This window comes from Leptosomus discolor, chromosome 2 (genome assembly GCF_034619465.1).
Source record: "Leptosomus discolor isolate bLepDis1 chromosome 2, bLepDis1.hap2, whole genome shotgun sequence".
NCBI classification, from domain to species: domain Eukaryota; kingdom Metazoa; phylum Chordata; class Aves; order Leptosomiformes; family Leptosomidae; genus Leptosomus; species Leptosomus discolor.
In genome coordinates, this window is record NC_141392.1 from 19,719,687 (window position 1) to 19,743,298 (window position 23,612).

At 39.9% G+C, this 23,612-nt stretch overlaps 1 protein-coding gene across 1 annotated transcript in view; it reads right to left on the reverse strand.

The window, feature by feature from the left end:
- The window catches only part of FSHR (follicle stimulating hormone receptor), an 80,395-nt gene extending 56,998 nt beyond the window's left edge, over window positions 1–23,397 (reverse strand). Inside the window, exon 1 of the mRNA XM_009956390.2 lies at window positions 23,246–23,397. Within this exon, the coding sequence (XP_009954692.2) occupies window positions 23,246–23,397 (152 nt within the window). The remainder of the gene's footprint in view (window positions 1–23,245) is intronic.
- Between the last annotated feature and the right edge of the window lie 215 nt (window positions 23,398–23,612).

Consider the following 23,612-nt stretch of genomic DNA (forward strand, 5'->3'; position numbering starts at 1 on the left):
CCTTAATCTCTACAGTGGCCTCCCTTAAAAATAAATTTCCTTTTTTTTTTTTTTTTTTTGAATTAGATTAAAAGGATAATGCATAGTACTGATGACATTCCTATTCTAAATTTAGTGAATACTTGCACGGTGTAATAATGCCACCCAGCCACAAAAAGCTGAAGGGAAGCATTTTAAGACCACACAGCTGATGTCCCATCGGCATTTCACTTGTGAAGTGCCCACAACACAAGAACATGGATAACAAAATGCCCATTTCCCTAGCAGAGCTGATGCTGCTCACGCAGGCACATAGCAAAGTTGCTGTGGGATTTTTTTTTCCACCAGGACCTTGCTTAGGTCAGCTAATAAGTTGCGCACAGTGCCCCTCAGCAGCTAACAGCTGATAACGAGTGATAAGCAAGAACAGAAAATTGTGGTAAGAAAAAAAAAAAGGCATCTAAAGACTGCAAAAGTGGTCAAGCAACACACTTATAAAGCTTACTCTCCCTCTCCCCTGCCTTAGTTTTCCAAAACCATGGTATGTTTAGTCTCAGCACTGATAGCCTATTCATTTCTGGAACAAAGCATACACTGTCCTCAGTAACACTGTACATCCCCCCCACGATGCTGCAGATAGTTTCTTTCTGAGGTCACACATGCAGGCAGTTAAAAATAAAGCTCCAAGATGCTTTTAAATTGCTCTGCTTGAATAGGGAATTAAAAGAAAAGAAAACAAAATGAAGAAAAAAAAACCCAAACAGAGAAGACTGCAAAATTCCCAGTCAAAAAAAGAGATGCAACACAAGGACTTTTACTTGATCTGAGACATTTAATGGTCTACACTTAGTGCACTTATTTCACTGTACTTAGGATGGGTTACTTTATGCTGAGATAAAGCTGGAGAGGAACGGAATTGTGGCTATTCAGGCCAGTTGCCTGCGTGTGTTAACTCATTTTGCAAAGTGTCTTACAAAGAGTTTTGCTGAAGATTTATGTGCAAGTTGCAGTAATGCATAAGGTAAGTAACGAATGCAGATGACATCTGCTCTGAGTGGACTTACTCTGGAGCACCCTCTGACATAAGGACGCTGGTGCCTTCAAGTGCATCTGGGTGACTGCAAGTCAAAGCACAAACTTTGTGTCCTGCACCCTTGCAGCAGATAAAACAGACAGCGAAGTAATGCTGTCTTGGCAGGAAGAATCTCATTTCTTTAAGCTTGTCCAGTGCTCGAGCAAAACAAAACGAAGCTGGAGCTCTGGATTCCTCTCCAGTACGTATGCACAGAGAAAAAAGGTTTTCCACCAAGCACAAATTGCAACAACAAAGTCCTCTTTAGGCCTATGAGCAGAATCACAGTTATCATGTTCACATCCAGGAAGAGTTTAACTGCAAGGAATGAGTCACAAAAGAGGCCAGCAGTAAGCTTGAAAGCACAGTTAAAATTGCTTCTATTAATGTCAGAGGCATGCTGTGAAAAGTGTTTCATGTAAGATAAATAACACAAGTGAATGAAGTTATCTCTTCTTGGTTACAGACAGCCAGAAAATAGTGATTGCTTTATTTTTACAAATAGCTATACTTTTATTAGTATCGATTATCCTGTAAGACACTACGCTGCTTTCAGAAGACCACATCCTCATTCCTCACAGCTTACTCACATGGGCCTTTGAGAAACGTGCAGCATGTGATAAATGTGAAACTTCCTTAAAATCTGACCTTGATATCTGCAACCATCTTTATGGTGAGGAGCTATTAAAAATTCATTCACTCAGAGCACACTCTCGGTGTTGCATCTATTTATATTAATATCTGTGCATACTTTCCTAAAAAAAAGGAGCATTGTACAAGAACTGGGTATTTTGTTGCTGTGCAAAAAGCATTTTACTTTGTGTTCTTTCCCGTGTGCAACTTGTCAAGGCAAATAGAGTTACAGAAAATGTCCACAATCCAACCAGATGGGAGGCTTTTTAGGTATTATCTTCAAAACTTTCTTCCCCTTGTTTGATTCAGTGCAAGAGTAGCCATCCTACTCACACATAGTTGATCACTTCAACTTTTTTCCTGTCTGAAGAGTGTGTCAAAAAAGATCTTATTCTGCATCAGAGAGAGAATAATGGTTTGTTCATCAGCTGTGGTCATACTAGAAAGGTGACAAGTGTTCTTTGTGTGTAGTGTTTCTACCTTTAAGACCTCAGGACTTTCTATGTTGGCAGGCTCTCCATACATGATGCTATTTTTATTGACTGAGACAAATTGTCCATGGACAAAATTCCTTAAGTTCTGGGTTGGATGCCTTAGTGAAGGTAAAAGAGAAAGAGAAAACTTTTCTGCAAAATGTTTTGCTGAAACTTCTCTGTTCAGCAAAACACCAAATAACTTATCTCTGTCACTTTATCTTGCTTGACAAATTAATTAGAAAGAGCTATTGTGCTTTTTATGTCCTTTCTCATCCATATCCTCATAGGCGCTATACCTATGTTGCTTAATGGGACACAGCTGAAATATCACAGAATATTAATAAAATAAAAAGAAAGAAAGATACTCACTGTTACTTTCCCTAATTAGCACACACAGCCTAATAATTAACAGGGTTCACACCAAATATTTGAATTAATTTGATACATACAAAGGCTTGTTTGAAGTTGTAATGAGATATCTGATACTCTTAACGCCAAAGCAGTCAGAAACCATTTAAGGAATAACATTGGGAGACTTGATCATACTCTTTTTTCCTCTGGATCCAAGTATGAGATTTGTCGAAGTAAATATTTGCTCTGCTATCTAATATGCGCTGTGTTTTCCAAAAGGCAGCGTGTGTGCCAAACACAGTTAACCCAACCGACGGTCTTGGGAAAACAGTATCTCCTGAAGGAGGGGTTCTGGATGCAAACAGCGTGCACTCCTCTGTTCTCAAGGCATCAGCTAGACTTGTGCTGACACAACTATACTGAAATACACAAATATGCTGAGCCTATGCCATATGCTCCCACTTCTCTCCCACTGTGGAGAGTGGAGATTTTCCTTCTTTTTACATGCTGAAGTGCACATTTAAATTTTAAATACTTGTGTTTTGTAATAACACTGAAAGTGACAAAGGTGAAAAATCCCCACCTTTTGTTACTCTAGCACTATGCAAAGAAGCAAAACCTTCTGTTCATCCCCTCTGGTCATGCCTTCCTCTAATCTGAATGTCTCTGCTGACTATTTCCAGAGGGGGCAGAAGCTGGCTTCTGGAATTGCTGCTGCATGTACAAGAGGATGAACCACATAGAACACTGAGAATGGGAGAACCTATGAGATTCATGTGAGGAACAGGCTCCTACGTGTTTAAGAGAGTTCATAGTCCTTGCAGTGTAATGTACTTTGCACATTTTACTAAAGTCCTGTAAACATTCCCAGCAATACGAATTGCAGGTGGATGGACTCTTTCAATTTCATCCTGCCTTATTCTGAGAGCATCTCTTCTCCCTCATAGGCTTTCTCAGTTATTGAGATCTCTTCTTCATAGACATCATCAATTTGATAGAAAGGGAATGACAAAGCAATGAATCCTTGTTAGGATAGAAGAGAGAAATACTTATGTTTTCCTATTATTTTAGCAAGAATTTGCTTGCCGCTGCAAATCCTGACTTTATCTATCTACCTTCCCCTAGCTAGGGATTTACTTTCACATGTTAAAGTGATGTTCCGGAATAAAAATAGCATAGCAGCTAATATACCAGTATCCTTAAAATTACTAACTGTACTATTTGCCAGTAACACACAGGGAAAAGCTTGCGCTGGTGTCAAGCATGGATCTTTAATGCATTTGAAAGCGAGTATTGCTGTTTCAGAAAGATGCCAGCTTGACCACACTGGCAACTGAAACACTGGCTTACATTGAGAATAAAGATGTGCTTAGTGCTTTCACCTTCAGAGTGCTTCTTGAACATGAACCCTCTATGGAGCACTTAAAAATAATGAACATGGGTGGTCCTCTTCAGAAGAGTGAAAGAACAATGAAATAGACACAGGAGAAACCTGACCTGCTCGTGGCACAGCTGCAGGTTATGAAAGACCTCTAGCAGTTATGCCTGGGAAAGTGTATCCTTTGCACACCAGCAGATGAAACCTAGACTTCTGCCCCCTTCCTACACACCCTTCCATCAGCTGCCTTGAACTGACTGTGTCATCACACCAGATGTGTGCCATCACACACATCACAAGCAGATACTGTGATAGGTATCTGCTTGCGTAAAAATGGATAAAACCTGGCAGGAAGAAACAAGGGTAGAAGTAACAGTCATCTGAGTGAAGGACAGTCATGAATGGCATCCCACAGAGATCTACACGGGGCCTGCACAGCGTAGTCATAAGCGGTCTTGAAGGGGAGTGAGGAGCAAGGTGACAAACATGTATGATGACCAGGGTAGTAAGACAAGAGCTGGGTGAGAAGATTTGCAAAGTAGAAGGAGTTCAGTCTTCACACAGCATGTAGTTCAATGATGCAACTCCTTGCCACAGGACACTGTGGACAGTAGACATTCAAGAAGAAATGGATAAATATATCAAAGCAAAATACGTGAAGAGGGTTGACTACCAAGACATCACACTACTCAAGATGGCCCTGAGCCAGGAAGAGCTGAAGAGGTACGCACCTCTCTGCTGAGATACACATCAGAGCAGCAAAGAACCTGCACTATAGCTAGCCTGGGACAGCTCTGACAAAATGAGGAGATATACCCAAATCAGCACAATCAAACACCACCTATTTCGGCACTCTCTGACACAGGCAATCTCTGTCTAGAAGCACTGAAATGTTCTTCAATATTTACAGCTAGCGCAAGGTTTTGTATGTTGCAGAGGAAGGGGTTGCTCATCAGGTTAAAACAGACCCCTCACTTTGCCGGAAGATTAAAAGTTAAAATTGAATCAAGGGTAAAGTTTTCAGCACCACATTCAGACTTCTATTTCATTTCATAGAATTGGCTCTACCAGACATTTCCAAAAAATAAATGTGATACGAACGCTTCAGCATTCTTTAATAATAAAAATATTAAAAGAATGTTTCGGCTCTCCACAAATTCTTTTACTAGGTCATTTTGGTAATCTTTGTAAAATCAGGGGAAATGCACTGCCACTGCAGAATCTCAAGTTTTCTCTTACCGTCCTCCCCACTCCCACTTCAGTGGGTGGACTATAAATCAGACTCAGGATTATAATACTCTAAATGCTTAAGGATTTTTTGTCATTTGTTTTCTGCACTCTTTTTCTAAATTATTCCTCCCTCTTCCCTATGGTAGAAAACTGTAGTTCACATGGCCTTTGAATAGAGCATGCAGTTCTGATCCCTTTCGTCTCAAAAAGGGTATATAAGTATTGGGAAAAGTAAAAAGGAGGGCGACAAGGCTGATCAAAGACACGATATGGCTTCTGTAAGAGGAATAACCAATTTGGCTGGAACTTTTCTGTGTAGAAAGCATAAAGGGGTACTAAAGGTCTACAAAACATCTTGGAGAGGGTGGGCGAGGATTGATACTTTATAAGCTCTTCCTTGATAAAAATTTAGAGGCCAGGCCAGAAGCAGCTAGATTCAAAGTGAACAAGAGGACCTGGCTCTTCACGCAGTGCACGTGGACTGTCAGAACTCCTTCATGCAGCTTGCCTGGATGCAAGAAGCTGATGCGGGCTCACAGGTAGAATGTACAATTTGAGGAGAGATAAATTAGAGTTACTAAACAAACAACAAGAATTTCAGGTAATCCCTTGGGCTAGAATTAGTTGGAGGCTGGAGGAGTATTGTGGAAATATATCTTAAATGCTTTCCCTATTCTTACTCTACTCTTAGCAGCTCTTAAGAATCCCAGTTGTATGCAGGATACTTGATCTGCCTTATCGTAGGCCATGGCATGTATTGCAGGGAAAGAGCAGACAAAGGAGGAACTCATTTCCTACAGAGAAAAAACTAATTGTTATCTGACTTTGCTGGGCTATACTCCTGCCTGGAGGCCTAGGGACAAGGCAGAGGGATGTGGAAAGAGGATCTAGCCCTTGGTTGGTGCTGATGGGCCAAATTTGAGCTGCTGACCACTTGCAGGAGAACCTCGCTGGGATATACAACATCTCTGTGAAGCTTTGGGGCAAGACTGTATTGTAAACAAGCTGAGGGGTTTTGCTTCCTTACAGCAGTGGTTTTGCTTAAATGTTGGTTGTAGCAAGTATCCAATCAATACAGTACCTGTGGTTCTCAAGTCAAAACAAAGATATCTTCCTACTGTGCTACATATGGCATTTCTAACCTACAAAGAAGTATTCAGTAATACTGACTCCATCTTTCTGTGTTCATATTGATTCCGAAGTAAAGCGTAACGTTTTTTAAAGCAGACAAAGGCTTTGGAGGCTATTACCCTATGTCTGTCTTCTTCATGATGATATCTAGGCTTATGTTTTGTCTGATTGATTCCAGCTGATAGTTATGACATATTGCAGAAGAAATCACAGGCTTTAGACTGTGAGGATGACCAAGCAGACCTCAGGATAAATTAGGAACAGACTATGAGGTTTTTTACTATGGAAAGAATATGTTGCAGCAGCAAACACAGAGAGATGAAGTAGACATGATATGCAGTCCCTGTGCAAGCAGGACACCCAGAGAGCTTTTACTCAGCTAAAGAATTTGAAGGTTGAAGATTTAAACAATTGTGTTAACCTAAGGGAAAGAAGGCTATGATCACCAGCCAAATGCACCAACAGTAAATAAATACCACTAAGTCACTAAATGCTGGTCCTTGTCCAGAGTCTCAAATCCAGCTTGGTGCTAAAAGGTGCCTTAAATTTATTTTTTATCTGTTTTTAATAGTAAGGGCTTTATTTGTTTTCTCTAAGTCTGTATAAAGGTATTTATTTTTAGAGAAGTATTCCCTAGCCCTTAGACAAACCTGTGCTTCCCATGAAGAAGTAGGAAAAGGCTTTCCTCTGTTGGTTCTTAATTCAGGAACATGGTGAGTCCTGTTAACTCCAGTATGACAAGATGAGTGCATTTAAGCAAACACTCAGATTTCTTTTCTAGCATAAAGGCGGTGCTTTGATTTAAGACAATAGAGAGCAATATGCAGAGGGCCACCATCTGAGCAAAACCTGCATGGATATGAGCCAGGCAAACTTTCCTGAGCTCACGTCATATATCAGAAAAATGAAACTAGACCCCCCTGCTCTCCCTAGAGGTCTGAAATTAAATGTCTTTTTTTCTCAGAGAGAAACAGAGGACAAAAAAAAATAAACAAAGAGCTGAACTCTGCTTGAAATCAGAGAGACAATAAATCAGCAGTGAATGGATTAGCTTCAGATCAGGCTGCCCGAAGCAGAGCACTCATGGCTTGTGTTTTTTAAATTAGTTTTAATAAATAGAATCAATAGCTCAAATTATGAAGAAGGACAAAAGCACAGATCAAATTGATCAAGGTTGTAGCTTATCGTTATAAACCAAGGGGTGTCTTCTTTTGTCTGAACGAGATAAGGTGGCACAAGAAACCACTTGCAGCTTTTCAGTATCTCTCCCAGAATAGCTGGACACAGACCCTGAAAGTGCTCGTGGTTATCCGAACACAAACACAACCTCCTTTTCTTTTGTCCTTTCCCCAGAAGGAAAAATAAATAAATAAATAAATGAGGAAATGAATCCTTTGTCCTGAAGACAAATGCAGGAATTTACAGGGAGGACAGAACTAAATAGACAAACAAGCACAAAGTATCCCGCAACATACATGGGTTTTAATGCTCAAGTGAAGAGAAACTCGGTCAAATCACTGGAACAGTGTCTTTCCACATACTAGGTTAGGAAGAGATGTTGGAAAGAGTTCAGTTCTCTCTTCTCCTAATAGTCAGCCAACCACTATCCACTGGAGGGGAGCAAGGGGGATGTCATTAACTGCGATCAGGTTTTTGGCAATGGGAGGGGGCATTTACACACAGGCACCTTGTTTTCCTCTTTGTGTTTAAAGTTTGTTGGTTTTATTGGTTTGTTTGTTTGTTTGTTTTTTCACCGCCAAAGGGACTTTGCTCTGGGGAAGCTGCAGTGTCTCACTCCAGGGCCAGCTCTGCTAACAAGGGGCTGAGTCACTGAAGAGAAACATGTCAGCAGTGGGGTCCCTGCTCTGCACACAGCATCTTTGCCTGAGCACACAGCTCCACGGATGCTCACAGCAAGAGGTGTTCTCCAGATCTGTCATGGCAATGTAAGGATACAGCCCATAGACACTCCTGCTACACAACACATCACCTACAAGGATAGGGAAAAAAGGAGAATCCCAGCTGCTTCCTTACTCAGGGTAATAGGTGGATGACCCTACTTCACAGAAGTTGTTTTGATTAATAGCGACCTCCTCCCAATAATGAAGCCCAGGAAAAGCACATTGTGGCTCCAAACAACTTTCCAAGTCTCAGTTGGACCTCAGCCCTGGGTCTGCATGCAGAGAGCTTGTACTGTTCATCCCTGGGACATCACCATGAGCTCACCTTTCATCAGAGGGGTTTTATCCCAAATGCTCCAAGCATCAGCTCTGGAGCACAAGTACTGCACAGGAAAATGATCACTTAAAAAAAGCTTATTAAAATGAAGCCAAGTACAAACCACCAGCCCTGAATTTATTTCATCAAATACAGTATAGCTGAAGAGGTTTTTGGCACACCACACGATATCCTAGAGGTATGAGAACAATGCACAGTGCTGATAAACTCTGCTAACTCCCATTCATCCCTAGGTTGAAAAGCTGGCATCAGTTACATGGGCTTTGTGCCCACATATAGCACAAAAGAGTATTTTTCATTGTTGTGGCTGAATTATAGATAAACAGCAAAAGGGGAATAATAACCTTATAATAATAGAATATATGACAGATGTACTACTGAAAGTCATTCACATGCTCCAGTGATGAGCACGGTTCAAAGCCTATCTGGAATAACCTTCCATCCTACTAATAAATATTTAGAGACCTTTTAATCTTCAAGGACATAATATTGAATATCTGACAGAAAAGTCAGTCTAGATCCATAAGCGGTTTTTATTACATTTCAATTGGAAGTAGATTTCGTCATGCTTTAGAGCAAGCAGTGCCTTTGCCAGAAGACACAGAACTTTCTTTGCCAAAGTAGTCAGCAGTTAACTGCAAGTTCGACAAAATAACCAAAATACCAATTATGATTGAAGTGTAGTGTAGGTTATTTTCTATTCAGTGAGGAAGAATCGATTTTCCCAGCAGTGTCACTTACACTGTAATGATTATTGCACATAAGACAACTTAAGAAAATGTGGAAAAACAAATTAGATGGACTGCAGATCATTGGTTTATCTTGACTGCTCACCTTGAAGAGCGAGTTAGAAAAATATAATATACAATGCTAGATGTCAGGGTGCTTGAAATCTCTGCTCTCCTTCCACCTCCCTGATATTTCATATTAAAATTTCAAAACAGAAATAAACATTTCCAGCAGGGATAAAGCATGAAGCAGCACATCTTGCCAGTCTAAAAACATTTGCTTAATTAAAACAATGATAATTTGCTGTGATAGAAGATAATTAAAGGGGTATAAATCATGTAAGAACTTGGCTTTGTCTAACGCTCTCATTTGGTATACACATCTATTCATGAGTCATGTGAGGAAAACGCTTCCACAGCTCCTTGGCTTTTGTTAGCTGACGCTTCGGTACTGATGACCAAGTGCTAAAGCAACGCAGTGAAAGACGGCCCAATATTATGGCACAATCTAATGGAAATCAGTAGGAATTCTTCTACTGATTTTTCAACACATATTGGATAGACCTTTTATTGCATACATAAGCCTGAACAATGGGACAAGAGGTTAACCAATAAGCAACGCAATGATAATCTCTTTAAGTGGAGATGGAATCTTCCCAATCAGAGTTTGTAACAAAAAAATGAGTTGGCCTCACATTCTTCTCCAGAGACATCCACAATCAGCCAATGTACTGCACATCAAGTGCTGCATGTCTTATCTGGCTGATAGAATTCGCTGCAAGAGGCTTGGTTAACCTTGTTTGGTTTTGCTTTAGGGCCAGCAAAAATGACAGTCAGCATCATCACCAACCCTGAAATGTCATTGCAAAGTTTCACACACACCCTTCTAGAATCCTTAAGTTTTCCCTCAGATCTCTTTCAAAGGTCTGCATCATTACTTTACATTACTCTAATTGCAGTTTCCTTGCAGGATCTCCTATTTTTTTGCTCTGTTTTACATGGTAAAAGGTGTTTTAAAGATGAGTTTGCCTTGCAAAAAATGAAAGAAAGCATGAGTTTTGTAGTTGATTACTTTGTGGAGAAAATGTGCCACTAATTTATACCCCTTGACCTGTTGGGTTAGATGTAGTGCTTGTTATTTCAGGCCTTTTGATTATTTTATCTCACTATGCAACCTTTTTTTTTTTTTTTCCTCTTTTTTTTTTTTAATGTAACATCAATATCTATTCTTGCAAATAGATTGTTCAAAGCATAGGCATGATAGCGGTCATTCTTTCTCACTTTCTCAGATTAAGGTGCATTTTTGGCGATAAGAAAATGATTGCTCTGAGTCTGTTAGTTGTAAAGGATGTTTATTTCCTAGGGCTTTGTTTGTAAAACTGCAGTGTATAAGAGATCATTTTTTGCTGCTTTTGGCAAAAGTTGAAGTTTGTATGAGTGCTAACGTTATTATCATTCACCAAAACAATATTTAAGGCCCATATATTGAGTTACAGAAGAGCAAAAAACAAGCAGTGAAAGCATAGAAAGCCATAACCAACTGTCTGCCTTCGTATATGCTTTTTGATTTTCCTACCTCCTTCACTCAAGGGTAAGCCTCTGAAACACACAGATGTTTCAGCTGATTAGCTCTTTATCTGGCAGAAGTAACCTCTATTGCTATTTCAGCATTGAGATAGCAGTGAATGGTTAGTGATTGGTTTGACTTTTTTTTCAGAAAGTATTTTCCATTGTCACCTCTTCAATAAGATCAACAAGAAGGAAGAATATTCAGACCACCATGCAAGCCAAGCATATAGTGGATGGGCAGGATAGCAGAGGAAATGTGTTCATTGGGTTCTGTTACAGCTGCTGAAATACAGATACTGATTTTAGAAAATGACTTTCCAACAAGGGGAACTCAATGCCGTGGAAACTCCTATGCTGATGCTACACTTGATGGTGAAGGTGAAATTTAGATCTCCATATTGTCTAGGTATAACTTTTTTCTTCTTTGGAACCTTTTAAAAAAAGCAGATGACATCATTTGAAGATTAATGCTTCTTGGACTTGTGGGCTTCTAGGATTTAAAGCCAACCTGAATCAGTTGCATTCAGACTAACTAAACTTTGAGTGTTTCTACACAACATAAGCTGAAACCCAAGGCTGTTGTTCATGAAAGCAGGATATTAGCATAAGGTGCTTTACGGAAATGCATAGTCCCCTTTATACGATGAACATTGTAAAGTTGAACTCTGGCTGGCATGTCAGTCACTGCTAATAAAAATAGCATCCTCCCATCCTTTCAATGCAGAGGTTAACAAGCTTTCCGTGGAATGCAGAAAATCTTCAAGGAGAGCAGGAAGGAGCTTCTGAAGCACCCCTTGCCTCATTCCCTATTTTAGCTGATAATGACCACTATGTGCATTCAGCCTGGAGGACACTAAACAGATGAATCTACACCTAGAACCAAGGCCGCCTCTTGGCAGCCTGACATGGAGAAAAAAAAAAAAGTCTTTCAAAGCCTTGAACAAAGAGCCAGTCTCCCTCTTTTTTAGTGCCACTGGAGTGTTTCTTCCAGACAACGTTCCTGCCTCTGACAGACAAAATGGCAAAGCCCTGGGTGGTGCTGGTTCACAGACCTGAAGCTACAAGGCTGTCCTGACCAGACCAGTATGCCCAAGGGCAAGCACTCCTTGACAGGCACTTTGTGGAGACTCACGCCTCCCTGTCCAGCCCCTGCGGTGCTCCTGTAAAGCTCTGGATTGACGTGCTCCATATTCTAGGGTAAAGTGCTCAAAAACCAACTCAGTTTCTGTGGTGTAGGCCCATGCAGTACGTTCAGCCACACCAATACAACATGACAATAACATGTATGGAAATGAAGGAAGCCAAAGTAATATTGTTTGCTACATAAGTACTGTATATAAAAAAAAATAATACTGTAGATGCATCATTCATGTATTTATGAAGGACTCTATGTAAGGGCACATATACAGATAGTAGCTAAACTCATAAAGAGGTGAAAACCTTCCAATTAGTGCTCCATAGGCAGCCCTACTGACCATAACAGAGCCAACTGTTAGCCACAATTGAAATGCCCACAAAAAATTCCACCTCAGCCGTCTTTAAATTACTGACTGTAGCACTACTATGAAATGCTGCTCTTGTAATACTGCGACAGAAACCGATACAAGAAAAGTACAGAAATAAAGAAAGTGGGAAAGGTAATGGCGCAGAGGTATCATGTCAGTACAAATATACTTGGGAGAAAAACCCTGAAACTGTATACGCATCACTCAAACATTTAAAAAAAAAAAAAGCTATGGCTTTGTATTGCCTTATATAGGAGACTCATAGCAGCAGGCCTGAATTTCATGCCACTGAGCATAAAGCCTTCCTGCGATGAGAAATAGTTATTAGAAAGCAATATGAATGTGCAAAAGGCAATTTTAAATTTTTTTTTTTTTTGAACAAGAAAATATATTGCCATAGGAGTAGTCTGGTGAATAAGGTCCTGAAGGGGCTATAGTCCCAGCTAAACCACTGATTTGTTACCCAGTACTCTTGGGAAATTGCTTGTCCTTTACAACGTATAGCTTTGCTGTTTCTGTAATGGATAATATTACGTTTGCATATTTACCAGGAATGTTGTGAAATCTGTTAGTATTTATAGAAAACTTTGTGAGCCGTAAGAAAATCTTATTGTTTCCATATGGCCAATTAAAACAATTAAAATCTCCTCTAATAATTTAAAATAAATTTAAACATTTGGTTACTTATTTCATTCATGCTCTCCAAACCCGTTTTATTTTTCCCTAGAGTGGTTTCCTGTCTACTGCAATAGCACAAAGTTCTGAATCTGCAAATACGTACAGATGGGTAGTTTCACACCTGCGATTTGTCCCACTGGAAGTCAGCAGAGCTGCTTGGACAAGCAATTAGGATGTGTACAAATGCCTGTGGAATCAAATCCTAGATTTTCTTGTAGGGTATTCCCTCACAGGAGCCACTAATGCTGATTTCAAAGGACTGCAGAATGAGGTCTGGGCTTCATCTGCCATAGCAACAATATACTGCAGACAGGAAATTACAGCTCCTGGGATTCAGATACAGTGAGTATTTCCCCAAACCAGTAATTCCACCTAGAGAGAGTTGTTATTCTGCCAGGGCATTTCTTGTTTTGCCGTTATTTTCTGACACAGTCTGTACTTCTTCTGAGACTTTTTGCTTGCCAAAAAAAGAAAAGCAAAGATTTCCATAGCAGCTCTGCTGGCCTAAGAAAACTTTGGGGACAAGGCAGGTTTTTAGCATCAGCTTACTGTCTTCCCATAGTGGAGTTTATAACCCCTCTTCATATACCTTGATTGTTCAGAAATTTCTGTATGTCTATAAATATTCCTGCTGGGAGACTGGACTCCAAGGAATGTCTCTTCAGAATTGATTGCTTCCCAGTAGTTAACAAGAATGAAAAAACGGATTTGGCTGATCTGTGTTCCTTTTTTTGCAGCTGTGGAGAGAGTGGAGATGTCAGAGAAGCCAGCATGGGCAGTGCTTCCACTGCTGGAAACAGATTTGCTTTCTTGCATCAGTCAGTGTCCATGGCTCTCACAGACATGAGTGCTTCCCATTGGTTAGGATGTCCTTTGACAAAGGCTGTTTCCTCAAAAATGCTCATTGGGCTACTAAAGACAATAGCCTAATATGTTTACATCATGTGATGGCACAAGTGAAAAAAGAAAGCAAAGCATACCCTGAAGTTAGCACTGAAATCCAAATCTCTCAAAATCAAGGGTAGGCAAGAGTGTTACACTAGGGATCATTTCTAAGCATGAGGCAGAGCACAGAATATAAAACCATTAAAAGACTTTCAGAAGGTATGAAAAGGAAACCATTATAATCCTTAGCTTGCCCATGTGACAATTCTCTTCAGTGAAGAAAACCAACCCCAAACAACTACATACTTCTCCCCATCCCGTGCTCCTGGTTTTGGGAAAAAGGGACCGGCAGACAGTCCCTCCTCTTGTTGCTACTCTCTCCCACATGAGCCTTGGCTATTTTAAAAGTTACAGCTACACATACATACTACTGTTTTCCATTCTCATCTTCTTTGCCCAGAGTCAAACCAGTGGAGGAAGAGGTTGAACACAGAGACATCCTGTTCACACACGCAGGTGTGTGCATGCATGACATTCCCTTCACTTCTTTGCGTAGGATCTGGTTTTGGTGTAAAGATGAGGGGAGATTGCTTTATGAATATCCCACTGCATCCACAGTTTTATGTTCAGAACGCAAATACAGGAGGCCAGAAACTCTCCTGATAAAACAAACACCACTTTCTTTTCCAGTCTTCACACAGTCAATCCAGTTCTTCATTGCACACTGTTATTTCAAATTAAAAAAAAAATAATAAGTCTGCTGACCACCATTTGAAATTATATTCCCTCCTCGCTCCACTCTCAAACAAAAGATGAATCAAACACTGAAAACCTGGAATTTTTCCCTACTGCATGTTTATGTACATAGTGTTTTTGGAAAACCACTGAAGATTCACAGATTTCTTGCAAACAAATATTTACAAATTAATACCAATTAACTGACTGTAGTATATGGACAAGTATATCCTCTTGTGTGCTATGGTGAAACTTTATGTCAGTAGGACCATTACCAGAGTGATGCTCCATAAGCATTCACAAAACAAGATTTCCAGACAAATATGCTAAAAACGCTGACTAGTAACCACATTCCTGAGTAGATAAGAGAACGGACAGAGGTGAAAGTTCCAGTCTGCAGCTCACTCAGTGGGTACCTGTTTAAAATTAAGGCTGCCCTGTCTATTACAAGTTCTGAATATGTTACAGTCAAGGATATAACATTATTTAGCTAGTCCAGGCAAAGGCAGAGGCTCAGAAAGCTCAATATACTTATGATAAACATGGCTGGTTCATGAGTTAGGTTGAAGGCTGTTTTCATTTCACTCAGAAACGTATCTCCCTCTGCATATAATAGCAGTCTGTAAATTCTCCTCTAGCTAACAAGGAGTAACTGCATCTGAGTGGTTTGATAAGGTAATGGGAGATAAGCAGCATCCACATGTTCCAGGCTGAGCTCCTGAAACACCTAAGTATATTTGGAGGAAAACATTAAGCAAAAGCAAACAAGTCAAAGTTTCCTGTCCCTAGACCCCCAAAATCAAGGAAGCTGCACCTGAGTAGAGGTGGAAATTGGCCTCCTTATTACAGTGTATGCAAGACAATTAGAAGAAAACATGTTCTATACACTTATACAAAATTGAGGCTTGACTCTGACCTATAATTTGAAATAAGCTTATTTTAATGACTTAAATTTCACTGCTAATAAGAGCAATCCAATGAAACTACAGGCAAAAAGTGTGAAATAATTTACAGGTTTTGTCTGAAAAGGTCAAGGTCTTAAAGAAAAGTGACTTTTCCTATGGAAGTGCTTGCCCCTTGCTGTGTAAAACTAACAGACTGCTATGAAAAATAATACCTGTCTTTTGTGCCCAAAGTATCAAAGTCAGCTTGTTTACCAAACACACATATGTTAATTACGAATCAGCTGTTTCCAAAATGAATAACACATGTCTGACAGGGGTCCCCATCACCAGATAGTGAAAATGAACTTAGTTCTTTCCACTGAAGTTAATGAGGCTATGACAATTTAAATTAGCTGTGAACCTACCCCAATTACCTTTTACCTTGCCTGCACAAGGACACTCAGGAAAGTTAGGCAGAAATAACTAAAATGCCATCAAGTTAGAAAAGTGAGGCATCTTGAACTTTGCATGGATTTCTTTTGCTACTCAGATGTCTAACAGGTTTGTTTATTTTTCTTTTGTAGATAATTTGGTTTCGCTTTGCAGGACCTCCTCCTGGATACAAACTGCTGGCAAGTAGAGCACCTATCCTCTTTGGGATATATATTCACTTGGCATCTCTCTTCTGTGCAACTGTTCCCTCTGTTCTTGTGGTATGCCTCATCCACTCCCTTCTTTCACTCTTGTTAAGCTCTCCACATACTCAATATTTTCAGTGACATGCCAGCTTGATGAGACCCACTTGGCATCTGCAAAGGAAACCCTTGAGCTGCACAGCAGACTTTCTCCTGCTGGTTTAGCAGGTAAAACTTTTTGTGTGTGATACTTTTCCAGAGGAATTCAATTTGAAGCTTTTAGAGACACCTTCTATTGGAGGTCTCTTCCCGGCAGCATTTCTGAGGTGTAACAGAAAAGAGCAAGTATTTGAGATGATTTTTAATTTAATTTTATTATTATTTTCTTTTTTTTTAATTTAAGAGTCATGGCCTGGGTTTTGAGGGAGATAATAAAATGTATTTTTCAGGACTGCAGTGCTGATATGACTTTGCTAAGATCCAGCAAACAATTAACTCAAATTCCCAAGCTGTCATTTATAAACCTGAGTGAGGAGCTGGAAGAATATTGCATGGACAAATGCAGATACAGGGATAATAGACGACTTGCCCTGGCTTCATGGCTCTTACAGTACAGAAGCTTGTACCCTGCTGGGTTGGAGCATGAGGGGTACATACATACACCTTTCTGTAATCCCCTCCGTATAAATACCCTGAGCAACCTATGTAAGAGATCAGAGGGCAACTCAGCAAAGCTAAGACAGAAACACATTACCACTTTAACGTCTTTCAAAATCATAAAAGCACCCTTCAAAACATTTCCCTAGAGCTCTATGCTCTTCTTTCCTACCTAGCAACAGTCACCTTTGAGTATCAGTAGGATTCCCTGTGTCAAAGTGATTCAGCCTCCCAGGTTGGGATGAGGGACGAAGTTAATACATTTTAATATTAGAAAAGACAAGGCAACAAAGTCTAAATTACAGTGATTTAATTCTGTGCAGTGAAAACTCATGAGTTGTGAGAAGCTGTAGCAAGGGGAGCACATGAAGCTAGGAAATCATCTATACTGTTGAAGTTTAGTGTGGCGTACCATTCAGAGCAAAAGAAATTAACTGCTGCATGACACCAGTGAATTCATGATTATTCAAATCCATTTTGTGATTCATGTTCTTGTTGAAGTAAAAGATAGACCTCCATCCTACTTTGTAATGTCCCCTAGAGTTAACAGCTTTTCCATTTAAAATTTTAGTTTAAAACTACTTATTTCTGATCTTACTAAGGGATTTTCTTTCTTGCTGTGTCTCTACACTAAACCTTGAATTTACCAGTTCACATCCATGAACAACATTACTGTCAAACTCTCCTAGGTTATAATTATATGAAACAAGATTCGAATTAAAGACACCCAAGATGAAGACACCATATTCAGGACAAGAATATGTAAACACCTACAAATGATTAGCTTAATCCTCCAAACACTTTAGAAAAACATTGATGAGAATCGCATTCAATAGACAAGTTTTGATTCTTTGCAGAAACTGAAGCAGAATATACCTAAAGTGTCTAACAGAGAGGCTTTATTTTGGGACATGTAGCTGACCAGCCCCAGGAACCCATTTTCCATGGTGTCAGACATGTGGGGACGCAACATGTGCCCTTGGTTCTTCATGTATGTGTGCAAGACAGAGGCTGCTGGAAAAGCCAGAACTTCTACATCAGGAGAATCTCTCTGTAGCTGACCCCAAAGGGCATCACCTGGCATAGGCCTTGCTACCTTCTCAAAGCAAAATCAAGTCTTGGCTTTCACTGTGTTTCCCTGCAAAAAGCGTAGTGATTTAACAAGTCATGTACTTGCCATTAAATTTTAAATGAATGCACTTTTGTTTCAAAGATACACGAGATAAATATGCACACTTCTATACATCTTCAAACTTGATCATACATATCTCACAGATGCATCAAGCTGCAGTCATTATAAGTCAGGTGAAAGTCATGTGTATGTATTTATTGCCTTAGTATCACAAATAAGCCAGCAGAGAGTACTGCACTGCAAAGCAACTACTATTTTGTGCAGCATACCTCCTTGTGTTGAAAAGCTCCTGAAGCTTTGGAAACTGAACGTTTCTATAGAGATATATACTTGGTAATTTATACTAGCTGAGAATCTGCCCTGCAGAGTTGATTATTCTTTATTGTCACTTCCTTTTTTCTTTCTTATGCTCTGTCTGCTTCTTTTTATCCTCCCAATGAAAATGTCAAATACAGAATCCAGCATAAGTGTTGGACCACTCTGCTGATATACAGCCAGTAATCATACAACAACCTCTATAGCTTTCTGCTTCAAAGTATGAACTGACCATAAATTCAGGAAGAGATGAATGTAGCACTAACTGCAGACTTTTTTCTGCTGTAAAGAAACAAAGCTGGTTTAAATAAAGAAAAAGAAAAAGAAAAAAGCTTTAGATATCACATAGTACATTCTCAACATGCTTTGTTGTGCAAATATTCTCATCCTCTTCTGATAATGTGGGTTTATTAACTATATGATTAACCACCATAACACAGGGACTTGAAATCTTCATGGGTCTCAATTTTTCTAGCTTACTTTATCATCTCCAAACCCTGTCTTTCTTAGGCTAAGGTCAGTCCACCAGTATAAACACTTGAGCAAGAACTGGAATTGTTTGCAGGTTTCAATGTACTTTCAACTTTAAGTGCAAAAGCATAAAAAAAAAAAAATCCTAATTCAATAACTGTTGCAGCTACTGTTCACATCATTTACAGCTTCTGTTGCAGGGAAGAACATCTGACTCACTTAGCACACAACACAGAACTTGCTATTTCAAGGCAGCCATTGTTTTAGTGGTCAGACATCTACTCAGCCTTGACTTGATAGTCTAAAATAAATATCCTTGAGTAGTTGTACAAAAACACCTATGCAAAGCGCAAGTAAAAAATCCCACTGTTTATAGTTTGCAGTTTGGGAGAAAACACTCTATATAACATACCTCTAAACCACTCCGACAATAGCTAAACTGGCTAGTGAAGCCAGACAATGGTTTTTAAATTACAAAATGCCACATGATCAAGCCTAAGCCTTATTTATTTTACCTGCAGTATCCTCTCAGATAGTGCTTTGACAGATGGGTGCCAAATGATGGACCGTCTCTGCCATCAATTTTTTCAGTTGTCTTGGTCGCTCCTTTCTAAAATTGGTACCACTCTCCCACTGAAGCCTCTGGCGTGCTAACATGTTAAACAATTCCTTATAATTATCTGAGCCATGTATACAAGTTTGCAAGCTTTCTTTGAGGAAATTCCATTTTCAAGAGATGTTTCTTGTGTTGTCTCCATGGTGTAGAAACAGTCAGGCAGAAGGAACCAACTGTTCGATATGTACATGCTTCTGTTGGCTTCTGCACTTGTATGCCAGCTAAAGAGTGCTAAACATCAAGGGAATAAAGTTTTGGAGCAGGAGAAAATTAGGCAAGCAACCAAGTTGGAGGCAGGTTCTCTTTATAACAAATACAACATGACCAAATTTGATTTCCTGATTTTTTTTTTCAGAGCATTAGTTACAGGATGCAAGTAAAATGCTGATATTAATATTTCTTTCACGTAACCCTGCAGGATTGCAATCAGAATTGGACCAAGCAGCCTTTTTCACCTTCCTTCTTAAGCTGCTTTGTACCATTGCTTTACTTTGCTTCCCAAGTGGTTGCACTTATCTCCTTGGGTAGCTGCTCTCTATTTTCCCGGGATACTGTAAAAGTGATTTCAAGCACTGCTGACATGAGAAACCCAAAAACCAGGAAGGGTGCTGTAAGAGAATGAGCAGGCTTTTCCTGGCATTTCAAGCTTTATTCCCAGTTGATATTCACATGTTTTTTCTTAAAACAGTTTGCTAAATCTTAAGAAGGATCCTTTCTATTCTGAGAACAAGTTATTTTTGTTTGCATTACTTTCTCAAAGCAAGACCTCTAATGACTAAATGAAATCTTAGTGAATACTAAGGATGGATTACAAAGCTTGACACTGGATTTTAGAGCTGTTTTAAATCTTCAAGGAGTAAACTGCCTTAGGTAACTAGTGAGTTGCTCCCCCTCTCTCACTCTGTGAGGCAACTAGTAGTTAATACTTTGATACAGACAAACCTACGTTTCGTATCTGAACTTTTGGCGTTGGGTTTCTCATGGATTACTTTCACAGCTGTAAATCAGAGCCATCTACATTTCTCATAGACATTTCAGTGTCTATAAAGAAAATGCCAAAAATTCTTCTATCCAACTACTCTTCCAGACAAAGATTATAAAGCAAAATAGCTAATAACCACAGGTCTCCCCTGCAAACACTCAGAGCATGCCAGCTGCAGAGTGCTTGCAAGTCTTCAAGAAGCAATATACAAACCAAGCTGTAACTATCCTCTCATGAGATTTTGGCCTGTAAATGAAAAATTAGATGTGGCAGCAAGAGAAGTAATGAAAACCCGTGGTTTCTGATCCCTGCTCTATTTCCATATAGTAAGTACAACCCAAAATCTCTCACTGTAAGAGGCTGCCAGCCCTCCCCTTCACAACACCCTTGCTAAAGCAGATGCTTAATTCAACCAGGAGCAAAACCTGGCTCATACCATGCCACAGAACTCTCATTCACTGTGGAGCATAAGTTCTCACTGTTGGGAAGCCAATGACAAAGAAACCCATCACAGCAACATGTGTCAGTGGGCAACCCTAAAAACCATCATCACCGTCATCATAACCACCAGCCATGGCAAAGAGCAGAGGTAATGGTTGTTGAGGGCAATATTTTTATGTTTATCCTGAGTTTTCTTACCAAGTAAAAGAGCTGGCTGCCACATACCAGCATCCCAGCTTAAGAGATAGCTGTAGTGGCACAGAAACACACAGCAACAGGAGAAGTGCTTGAGGCTTATTAGACTTCTGTTCTCTCTCCAAAGTTTTCACCAGCGTGTTATTCAACATCTAAAAGGCACTAGGAACAGACACTAGGATAGCTTAGGAAAGCTATCAAGACCACGTATTAGAAGGTGAAGAGCTCTAACTCTACTGAAGAAAGCCCTCTCATTTACATCAAACGAAAACAGACTGCATCCAGCACTCCCAGAATGAGCTCGAGTGAAAAAAAGTACCTTGCAGGAGCTGTACTTAGCAAGAAGTTGTCTGTGCTTGTGTCCTGTACAGGGTCCTTAGACACTGTGGCCCTCTATGCTCAAGTTGCTACACTGATTTTAAAATGCTTTTGACTCATTGAGGCTTTTGGAAGAAACCTAAAGCAAGTTTTTTTCTGCTACCAAGGGAGTATTTGCAACAGCACCTGGAGCGGTAAAGTCTATTTTAGTCATCTGAATTATCCCACTGGGCACTTAGCGGAAAGATGCATAGGAAGGCACCTTTCTAGAGTCGCCCTTTGACCTTGAAGGAAAAATTTAAGATTTATCTGTCACTTAATAGTTCTTCAGTTACTGTATCTGGCTTTAGTAACACTAACATTTGGTGTATTCAAAGCAAATCTACATAGTTTTCATGAACAAATTTTTAAGCCATGCTGAAATCTGTCAGAGGGCTATACTGATTTAATGGGATCAGAATTACCTCCAAGGAACCAAAAGTTGGTGTAAGTAAGAAGAGACTCAAGTTGAGAGATTCTAACTCCAATATTTGCATAGTGCTGCCAGAAGAAAGTGTTCTTTTGCTGTTTCCGGTTGCACTAACATTGTAGTCTGTCTGTTTCAAGGAATACACTATCATGCAGAGGAACCCACAAATTAGCACCCTTAAAAAACCCTTGAGAAGTTAACAAGGATCTGCTATGAACAAATCCCATTTTACTAACAGGTGATTTTTGTCAATATAAAACTCTATTTCATTGCAGAAATAATTATAAAACATTCTTGCTTCATCCCTAGAAGGCAGACCTTAACTGTGTAATCTAAAGAAACAATCAAAGCAAAATTAAACAAAATTAGGAGTATATGCCTGGAGCACAGTTCACTCAGGATTTAGATGACCTAAATCACTGATGGATTATTTTTCCCTCTAGTTGTGAGAAGATTTAAACATTTACTGACCTTCTGTGGTTAATTCAGACATTTTTCCTCAAGTTTTCACCCCAGTCTACTTATTGAGTGAGCATAACAACTCCTCCTTCTGAATGAAACAAAAGTTCTGCCCTAGTAAAACTGTGGGATAGTAACCATGGATATATTGTGGCGTGTAAAATTGGGATAGGGTATATTTGTCCAACTAGTGACATATCATTCTTTGTTGTATCCTCCCTCCAAACTTGCCACTCCACTTATTAATCAAAAGGTTTAACCAGGACTACTTCTTTTGGTTTTGCTTTAGGTCATAACGATGTCAGGTAGCTGTGGGTGTAGGCTTTAAAAAAAATTTAATGAAAACAATTCCTTGCACAGTTACATACTTGCTATTGCATAAGCTGTTTTGTTTGCCTGTGCTACTGATACAGCAAACACCGGTCATACAGTATTTGCTTGTGTTACTTTATGGAAAACAAAGAGAAACTTTAAGATAGATAAACCCCTTCCTTGAGTAACGCAGTACCGTATCTTTACGTTGTTCACTCTCTCCAAGCGCAGCTGTGCTGCTCCCTATGATAGAGGAGGATAGCAGTCTGAATGTTTATCAGAGTCCTTTCTGTAATGCCTTTGTGATTTCAAAAAGAAAACATAAGTTTCTTCCTGGCAAATAAGCACAAACCTTTGGAAGACTCCCGCAGTACAAACACAACCACTCATCATCAAGTTGTTTGGGGCAGACAAGTTGCACTACACATTTCAACAACGCTAAAGCAAGCTATAAAGAAAGCTTAGACTTTATGCATCAAATTACTGTCACAGCACCAAGGAAACTTATTTAAGATTTGGTCTGCACTTTACATTATAACGTACCATATATTTTCTTAACAGAGATCTTAAAATGAACACAAACAGAGAAGCAGAGAGGAGCTTGAAGATGTAATTAAGTGAGCATCAGAGGAAGGTCTGCGCTTACAAAAAGCTGGCATAAGTCTCCCAAGTGACTCCCTACAAACCTGACCCTTGGCTTGCCAAACAGCAGTTTGTTTCGAAAGCCAGCAATAAGGCTGCTGCTTGCAACTGATCCCTCTCCCTACTTACAGTTCGGTGGTGTTGGCAGGGATGTCCCGGGGAACCTGGACCACCTTGCTCTCCTGACAAATGAAAACCCTGCCCACGCAGCGGCAGTTGTGGTGCTGGCATCCCGAGCAGCCTGCCAGGAAAAACAGCAAACAGGTGAGGACTGGAGACATCTCTGTCTTCACATCTGTGCCTGTCTCCATCTCAAAGGGAGGAATGCAGGGACCTCCCAGCCCAACTCCCTGCATGGAAGATCCGCCCCAAAAGCTGGAATGAACCACGTGGTTCTTGGGGCATGACATCTCAGCAAGTTTCAGTTCATGGCCCCAGATCCTTTATGACCTTAGAGTGTGGACAGAGACGAGAAATGATGATTTTTCCATAACAA